The sequence below is a fragment of the Cetorhinus maximus genome, chromosome 23 (assembly GCF_964194155.1).
Source record: "Cetorhinus maximus chromosome 23, sCetMax3.hap1.1, whole genome shotgun sequence".
Lineage (NCBI taxonomy): Eukaryota > Metazoa > Chordata > Chondrichthyes > Lamniformes > Cetorhinidae > Cetorhinus > Cetorhinus maximus.
This window is the reverse complement of record NC_135901.1, coordinates 15,785,445-15,795,156: the sequence shown is the minus strand read 5'-3', so window position 1 is coordinate 15,795,156 and position 9,712 is coordinate 15,785,445. Positions and strand designations below refer to the sequence as shown.

At 44.4% G+C, this 9,712-nt stretch overlaps 2 protein-coding genes across 2 annotated transcripts in view; one reads left to right on the top strand and one right to left on the bottom strand.

The window, feature by feature from the left end:
- The first annotated feature begins 218 nt into the window (after positions 1–218).
- On the top strand, positions 219–4,444 carry LOC144697099 (uncharacterized). Its single transcript, XM_078568918.1, has 2 exons — positions 219–301; positions 3,026–4,444. The coding sequence occupies exon 2, from the start codon at positions 3,135–3,137 to the stop codon at positions 4,005–4,007; it is 873 nt and encodes a 290-aa protein (XP_078425044.1). The 5' UTR covers positions 219–301; positions 3,026–3,134; the 3' UTR covers positions 4,008–4,444.
- A 3,191-nt stretch (positions 4,445–7,635) lies between these two features.
- Positions 7,636–9,712, bottom strand: part of LOC144697842 (uncharacterized) — a 42,259-nt gene continuing 40,182 nt past the window's right edge. The window contains 1 exon segment of the mRNA XM_078569818.1: positions 7,636–8,538. Within this exon segment, the coding sequence (XP_078425944.1) occupies positions 7,872–8,538 (667 nt within the window). The 3' untranslated portion in view covers positions 7,636–7,871.

Genomic DNA, 9,712 nt, shown 5'->3' with positions numbered 1-9,712 from the left:
CAGGAGGAGAGAATGTTGTGAACTTGTGTCCTGGACTGACAGGGATGGATTTTGGAAACTCCTTTTACAGGGGGTTAGAAGGACAGGATTTACACACAGCAAACTCAAACCAACAGAAAAGCTGTCTCCACTGAAATTCAAACCTTGACTGAATATTATGACATTTATAATCTCCTGTGCAGCAAGTTAGAAAATGTGAAGATTACCAGATTTTTCTCTGACTCCAGTGTTTCTGATATCTTTCCAGCTGCAGACTCCAGCAGGAGATTTTAAATTTGGAAACAGTGAAATTGTTTCAGAGGTGAGTATTATTGAGCATTCATCTACCATTTAGATCTCTTAGTGCTGTGTTCTGATTCCATAGCTTTGGGGCTGGTGTGGATCCTTTACTGTGGATCTGAATTGCTGTTTCACCCCTGCCCTCGCCAATCACCTCTCTGTCACTCTGCCATTGTCTAACTTCCCCTGCCTCTAATAATGGGTATATTTTAACCATATTTGGTATTTTACTGTTATTTCTGCCAACCGTGTCTACATGAGGTTTTCACTGCTGCCCAACTCTTGTCTATACACCGCTGATCTACCAGCTTTATCTTCCCTTGGTCAGGAATTGTCTTTCCTGCATTTCTCTCCCACTTCTGAGCTTATATTAACTGTCAAATTCTGCTTCATTTGTATTCACTGTAATTCATTCTTTACACCCTGAAACATTGACTGCTTTCCCCTCTCCACAGTTACTGCCTGATCTGCTGAATATTTTGAGCATTTGTTCTTGATATTTCATATTTCTAGTAGCTGCAGTATTTTGTTATTATGTTATTTCAGACATCGCTCACAGAACTGAGTCTAGAAATGCAGACGGACCGATTAAGAGCTGGTTTCTATCTCTCAGGGTGTGTGTTGGTTGCAGCAGTTGGTCTCTAGCCTCCAGTGTTGGTCCTTTTTCATCAAGTCATAGAATCATTGAATGATGACAATACAGATGGAGGCTATTTAACCTGTCATGCCCATGCAAGAGCAAATCAACTAGTCGCAGTCTGCTGCATTTTCCTCATAGCTGAGGAATTTTTTTTCTCTTCATGGCCTTATCCAATTGAAAGCCTTTGTTGCATCAGTTTGAGCTGGAGTGGAGATGGAGGAGAAGCTGCTGGGTTTAACCCCAAGGACTTTGGAACCCAGTCGGACCCAGCAATTTCCATTGTGAAATTGTCGAGAGAGGTAGATTCCAGGAGAGATCAGGTTGCTAAACAGACACTGTCCATACAATGTAAAGGGATATTGTTTTAGGAGCAAATATTTATGTAGATGCTTTTAATCTATTTTACAAAAACATATTTAAACATTTATTCTTGGGATTTGGGTGTCATTAACAAGACCTGTAGCATATATTGCCAAACCCCAGTTACCTGTGGGGAAGATGATGTTTGACCTTCTTGAACCGCTGCAGTCTGTGTGGTGAAGATGCTCCCACAGTGATGCTAGGTAAGAAGTTACAGATTATTCACCCAGCAATGGTGAAGGAATGGTGATATATGTCCAAATCAGCAACAATAATTTGTATTTATATAGCACCTTTAATGTATTAAATGTTCCAAGGCATTTCACAGAAATGTTATGAAGCAACATTTGACACCAAGCCTCACAAGGAGATATGAGGGCAGGTGAACAAAAGCTTGGTCAGAGAGGTAGGTTTTAAGGATTATCCTAAAATAGGAAAGCGAAGTAGTGAGCAGGAGAGATTTAATGAGGAATATCCAGAAGGAACTGCAAGAACAGCCACTGATGGTAGAATGATCCATATTGACCGGAATTAGAAGAGAGCAGATATCTTGGAGGGTTGTGTGTTTGGAGGAGATTACAGAGATAGGGAGGGGCACGACCAGGGAGGATAACAAGGATGAGAATTTTCAAATTTAGCTGCTTCTTAAACGGGAGCCTTTGTAGATCAGTGAGCACAGGGAGGATGGGCGTCTTGGTGTGATTAGGCACACGGGCAGCAGAGTCTGGAACAACCTCAATATCACTGGGAAGTTGAATGTGAGAGGCCGGCAACAGTGTAGTAAGTCCAGAAATAACAGAAATAGGGATGATCACAGCCACAGAAGGATTTGAAAACAAGGACGACAGTTTTAAAATTTCAGTGCTTCTTAAGCAGGAGCCTTTATAGGTCAGTGAGCACAGGGTGGTGGGTGAAAAAAACTTACTGCAAGTAAACACACGGGCAGCAGAGTGTTGTATCACCTCAAGATTACAAAGAGGGTGAATGTGGGGGGCCAGCCTGGGGTGTGTTAGGATTGTTAAGTCTTGAGGAAATAAAACAATGGATGAGTGTTTCAGAAGCAAATGATCTGAGACGAGGGTGGAGTCGGGCAATGTTACTGAGGTGGAAATTGGTGGTCTTGATGATGATGTGGATATGTGGTCAGAAGCTCATCTCAGGGTCAAATACTGCACCAAAGTTGTGAACAGTCTGGTTCTGTCTCAGACAGTTGCTGGGGAGAGGGATGGAGTTGGTGGTTAGGGAGTGGAGTTTGTAGCAGGGACTGAGGACAATGGCTTTGGTCTTCCCGATATTTAAATGGGAGAAAATTTCTGCTCATTCGATCAGGGTGATGTGTGACTTGGAGGGGATCTTGAAGTTGATGGTGTTCACATACACCTGCCACCCTGGTCTTTCTGGTTGATGCAGGTTTAGGTTTTTGGAATTTTTGTCAAAGTTCTGGCCAAGTTGTAGACATATAAAATCCCTCTCCTTCACCCCCTGCATCTCTTGCCCCTCTCACGTTCTGTCCTCCTGTGGACACTAGAGTCTTGTGAGACCCAGACTGGGTGGCAGGTTCACTTCCCTGAAGGACATTAGTGAATCAGTTGGTTTTACAACATTCCAGCAGTTTTCATGGCCACTTTTCCCTGGTGTCAGCCGCACAAATTACCGGATTCATTCAGCTCAATTTCACAATCTGCCTTTGTGTTTTACTGGTTTCACTGTTACTCCCTTTTTATCTGTTTTAAATCAATTTCACAGGGTATTAGAAGTGGAGGATTTGCAGTTGGGAAACTCAAACCAAACATCACATCAGGATCTGACGGAGTCGTCCAATTTATTGTAACCTGAATATCATCGGATTTTAAACATGGAAGGAAAAAGTACCATCCACAATAGAGAGAAACCATGGAAATGTGAGGACTGTGGGAAGGGATTCAGTTACCAGTCTAAGCTGGAAACTCATCGACGCACTCACACTGGGGAGCGGCCGTTCACCTGCTCTGAATGTGGGAAGGGATTCACTCAGTCGTCCACGCTGCTGACACACCAGCGAGTTCACACTGGGGAAAGGCCGTTCACCTGCTCCAAGTGTGGGAAGGGATTCATTAATTTAACCAACTTGCTGACACACCAGCGAGTTCACACTGGGGAGAGGTTGTTCAGCTGCTCTGAATGTGAGAAGCGATTCACTCGGTCAGCTGACCTGCTGACACACCAACAAGTTCACACTGGGGAGAGGCCATTCACCTGTTCTGAATGTGGGAAGAGATTCACTCTGTCATCTGACCTGCTGACACACCAACGAATTCACACTGGGGAGAGGCCATTCACCTGCTGCATGTGTGGGAAGGGATTCACAAGATCATCCCACCTACTGAGACACCAGCAAGTTCACACTGATGAGAGACCTTTTAAATGCTCGGACTGTGACAAGTGCTATAAAAGTTCTGGGGACCTGATGTCCCATCGACGTGCTCACACTGATGAGAGACCATTCAGGTGTTCTCACTGTGGGACTGGGTTCAGGCGATCATCTGACCTCATTGCACACCAGCGCATTCATACTGGGGAGAGGCCTTTCATCTGCTCAAAGTGTGGGAAGGGATTCACTCAGTCATCCAACCTGCTGAGACACCAGCAAGTTCACAATGGGAAGAGACCATTCACCTTGTCCCTGGAGGGAAAGGGATTCACTCAGACAGCCACCTTTCTAACACCCCATCGAGTTCTCACTGAGTGACAGAAGGGATTCACTCAGCCATCCTATTCGCTGAAACAACAGCAAGTTCACAGTGTGGAGGGACATTTAAATGCCCATATCATGGGAAATCCTACAAAGGTTCCCGGGAAGTGATATCCAATCAAAATGTTCACATCGCCAGGAACTGTTCAGGTGCTCTCACTTTAGAACTGGGTTTAGGATTTCATCTCAACTCATTGTACACCATAAACTAGTGAGTTCATAGTGGGGAAAGGCCGTTCACCTGCTGTGGGAAGGGATTTTCTCACTTATCCCACCTGCTAGTCACTAGTGACTTCACAAGTAACCACACTAATTGAATTTTGCTGTTAATCACATCCAGGACTGAACCATGTTCATTGAGATCTGATGTTCATCAACACCAGCCCTGTTATGGGTGTTAATATTGAGGATAAATGTCAAATAAATCAGCACTGCATTACATAGAGTATCAATTCTTTTTAATATCTCTAACTCACGTTAGTTCCTTTTGAAGGTTTGTCCCTCTCCCCTGTCTCCTCCATCCTCAGCACCAACAAGTATGAGGAGCTCATTGAGCTTCTTTGTCACTAAGATTGAGACAGTCTGATCAATTGTCTCTGCTGCTTCTCTCCCTCCCACTATCCTACTGGGCCATACTGCCTCTAAAGTTCTCCCTTTTCCGATCCCTGAACCTTCATCTTTCTCTAGTTTCCCTCCCATTTCCTCTCATGCCCCCCAGGGATCATCTTGTCCATGAGACCTACTCCTGCTCCATCAACCCTATTCCCTCAAAACTCCTGACCACCCAACTTCCCCTTGTATACTGACTTTGTTAATGGTTCTCTCTTTAAATACTGCCCCTCTTTCCTTCATATCTGCCATCATCACCCCCTCCTCAATAAAAACAATCCTTCACCTCAGTCATTGCAAACTACTGCCCCTTCGCACCACCCTTTCCTCTTCAAGGTCTTTCTTACTTCCCAAATCCATGCCCCTCTTTCCTAGAACTCAATCTTTGAATCCCTCCAATAAGATTTCTGTCTCTGCCATAGTATCCAAACAACCCTAATTAAAGTCACAAATTACATCTTATTTGAGTGTGACAAAGGTAAACTACCCATCATTGTCCTTCCTGCAGTCTCTAACATCATTGATCAAACCATCCTCCTGCAATGTCTCTGCACTGTTATTCAGCTGGAAGGGACTGTACACTCCTGATTCCTGTCTTATCTATCTAATTGTCATCAGAGGATAACCTGTAGAAACTGTGATTGAGTCATATTTTTACACACTCGCTCACTTAGTAAGTGATCAGGTGTCACTGAACTTTGACAAAATGTTCTGTTATCACACTTACAGTGACCGCATCTTGCAGACCAAGTCTCTCTAATTACACAAGCCCTTCTGGATAAAATCCAAAGAGAAGAGTAAAAATTTACAGTCCACTGCGCAAGCTCTTAGTGGTAAAAAAAAATCTGATACTTGCCATTAAAATGCAAAGCATTACTGACCAGCTGTGGATTGCTCTGTTTCAAATTTCTTGAAACAGACGCATTGCCAAGATTGGCTAACAGATCCATTGTTGGAAGATGCGGATTGGGAGATGGATTTTGGCCTTTCTTATTTTGCAATCCTTGTGTGATCAGAATCTCCTCACTTCCCCAGATGCAGACAAAGAAAAACTAAGACTGGGTCTCCAATGGAGGCCTGGTCACCCACAATCCTGTGCGTCTCAGAAACCCCTCTATCTGCCGCGGGTTGGCCGGGTGGACCGCGCATGCTCGGAGGGTCCTGGTCTCTTTGTTTGAGGTTGTTCCCGGAGAGAAGCCGGAAGCGGCGGATAGTGAGAGTGGAGAATGTTCATTGTTTAATATTCGGCTCTGGGGCCGCACTTGGGATTTGGAAACCCCGCCCGGGGTTTATTAACCCGCTCCCGACAGTGACCTCTCACCTGGCATCTCACAATGCCCGACTGATTGAAGGCAGCTCCGGCCCAATAGGAGAGGAGGCAGGAGCGGAAGACCAAACAAGGGAGCGGCTGATCCTCTAACCAATCGGAGTGAATGAGGGGGCGGGGCTGAGCCTGGACCTCCCTGATTGGCTGAAATTCCGCATCATTTTGAAAACTGATTTGTCTAAAATTCCAGTGCCCCGTGTAAAACATTAAAGATGATTTGTTGTTGTGAGCTGCATTATTTGGTGGAATTAGATTGAAGGAGTGGGATTGATCCACAGCCTGAGTCACCAGTTTGAGGACAAGAGGAGAGAGAATCTGGAGAGGAGAAAAGAATAAGTTGGAGACTGGACACTGAATCTGGAACAATGAGCAGAGAGGGAGAGGAGTGTGTGGGACAGAGATTTATAGAATTGTGGGAATGAAAGGGGAGGGGGAGAAATGTTCCATAGAAACTAGAATTGTCTGTTCTGAATTTCTATACTGTATTTACAGTGATAACTTCTGTAAACTCCATTTACATGGGGTTAGAAGGGGAGGATTTGCAGGCAGGAAACTCAAACCAAAAATCTCAACAAGATCTTATGCAATCACTTCATTCATGTACGGTCAGCTTCCAATTAGAGAAGGAAAAATAATTAGATAAAAGCAAAATACTGCAGTTGCTGGAAATCTGAAACAAAAACAAAAATAGCTGGAAAAACTCAGCAGGTCTGACAGAATCTGTGGAGAGGAATACAGTTAATGTTTTGAGTCCGTTTGACTTTTCTGATGAAGAGTCATACGGACTCGAAATGTTAACTGTATTCCTCTCCGCAGATGGTGTCAGACCTGCTGAGTTTTCCAGATGTTTTTGTTTTTGAAGGAGAAATAATTGTTTGTTTTGCCTGTGCATTTAAATTATCATTGAAATTGGAAAAGTATCGAGACACGCGAATCAAAGTGACAGTCTTTCAGTGAACTGTGTGGAAAGAGCTTTAACCAGTTTCACAGCCTGAAAAAACCACAACAATCAAAGTGTGGAGAAACCACACATAAGTTGTGTGTGGACAAGGCTCCGATCATCCAACCTGGAGAGACACAAAGAAACTTGCACCATGGAGAAATCAGGTATGATAGAACAGAAAGAAACAAGAGAAAGTTGCAAGTCAGGGCTAGGACAATGGAAATCTTCAGAGACAGCTGGGCCAGGTGGGCTAGTGGAAGGGAGGGAAGCAGCAGAGGCAACTGATCGGATTATCTCAATCTTAGTGACAAAGAAGCTCCATGAGCTCCTCACATTTGTTGTTGGAGGGGAGGATGGGGGAGACAGGGGAGAGTGAAAACCCTTCAAAAGGATCTAACTTGTGTTAGAGATATTAAAAAGAGACTCAATACACTGTGTACTTAACACAACATGATTTATTTGACTTATATCAGCAATTTAACTGCCATAATAAAAACTGGAAATGCTGGAAATGGTCAGCAGGTCTGACAGCGTCTGTGTAGAGAGAAACAGACTTAATGTTTCAAGTCCACATGACTTCTTTAGAGCTAAAGAGAAGTTGAAATGTGATGGAATTTATACTGTTTAAGGGGGCTGGATCAAATAAAGCAAGATAGGTCAGCGACAGGTGGAGACTAAGGAGAGATAGACAAATATGTCATGGACAAAAGACAAAGGGAGTGTTAATTGCAGTGGTAAAGACTAAAGAACGTGTTGATAGTGGCACAAAGGTAAGAAAGCAGAATGTGTGAAGAGCAGGACAAGAGTCAGCATTCTGTGAAAGAACAACATAGAAACAAGTAATAGATGGCCCTGTTGGGGGAGGGGGAGGTGCCATAACTGGGCTGGAGTTTATTAACATCAGCAGAAACAGACCCCAATGAACAGAGTTTATTGTCACATAGTCTTGTATGTGGTTAACATCAAAATTCAATCACTGTTGTTACTCATGAACTCGCTGGTGTTTTATCAGGCCAGGTGACCGAGTGAATCCCTTCCCACACTTGGAGCAGATGAAAGGTCTCCCTCCACTGTGCACTCGCTGGTGTGACAGCAGGCTGGATGACTGAGTGAATCCCTTCCCACAGTCAGAGCAGGTGAACGGCCTCTCTGCAGTGTGAAGTCGCTGGTGTATCAGCAGGACGGATGAGCGAGTGAATCCCTTCCCACAACCCATGCAGGTAAACGGTCTCTCCCCAGTGTGAGTGCGCTGGTGTACAGTGAGTTCATCTGATCGCCTGAATCTAGTGCCGCAGTGAGAGCAGCTGAACGGTCTCTCCCCAGTGTGAATTCGCCGGTGCGTCAGCAGGCTAGATGACTGAGCAAATCCCTTCCCACACTCAAAGCAGGTGAATGGCCTCTCCCCAGTGTGAGTACGTCGGTGTGTCAGCAGGTGAGATTTAACAGAGAAACCCTTCCCACACTCAGAGCAGGTAAATGGCCTCTCCCCAGTGTGAACCCGCTGGTGTGTCAGCAGGTTGGATGACTGAGTAAATCCCTTCCCACACTCGGAGCAGGTGAACGGCCTCTGCCCAGTGTGAATGCGTCAATGAATTTCCAGCAAAGACGTGGTTATGAATCCCTTTCCACAGTCCCCACATTTCCACTGTCTCTCCCCACTGTGAACGGTGTTTTTTCCTACCATTTCAAAGTCTGATAATATTCAGGTTACGATAAATTGGGTGACTCTGTCAGATCCTGATATGATGTTTGATATGAGTTCCCTGACTGAAAATCCTTCCCTTCTAATACCCTGTGAAATGGATTTAAAATAGAAAAAACTGTGAGAGAGAACCCACAAAAACAGGTTGTGAAATTGAGCTGAATGAATCTGGCAATTTGTGGCACTAGCAAAAAGTGGCCATAAAAGCTGCTGCATTGCAATAAAAACCCAACTAGATCAGTAATGCCCTTCAGGAGGGAACCTGCCATGCCTGGTCTGGGCCCACACAAGACTCTGGTCTCCATAAGAGGAGACTGATAGAGAGAGAGAAAGTCAGAGAGAGAGAGAATCACAGAATTGTTACAGTGCAGAAGGATTCCATTTGGCCCATCATGTCTGCACTGGCTCTCCGAATGAGCATTTCATCTAGTGCCTTTCTCCAATTTCTCCCGTAACCCTGCAGATAGTTTATTTTCAAATAATCATCTAATTCCTTCTTGGATACTTTTATGGATACTCCAACACAATCTCAGGCAGTGCATTCCAGACCCTAACCACTTGCTGTGTGAAAAAGTTTTTTCTCATATAGTTTTTGCTTCTTTTACCAATCAGCTTAAATCTGTGTCCTCTGGTTCTCGATCCTTCTGCCAATGGGAACAGTTGCTTTCTATCTATTCATGCTTTTCAATACGTCTATCAAATTTCCTCTTAGCCTTCTTTCCTCCAAGGAGAACAATCCCAACTTCTCCAATCTATCTTCATAACCGAAATCTCTCATCCCTGGATCCATTCTTGTAAACCTCCTCTGCACTCCCTCCAGTGCCTTCACATCCTTCCTGAAATGCAGTGCCCAGAATACTCCAGCTGATGTCTAACTAGTGTAGTACACAAGCTCAGCGTAACCTCCTTGCTCAAGTATTCTGAGCCCCTATTAATAAAGTCCAGGATACCATCTGTGCTATTAACTAATCTCTTAAACCGTCCTGCCACCTCTAATGATTTATGCACATAGACACCCAGGTCCCTTATGCTCCTGCACCCCCTTTGGTGTTGTACCCTTTATTTTATATTGTCTCTCCAAGATTTTCCAAATGAAATGCATCACCTCAGACTTCGCTGCA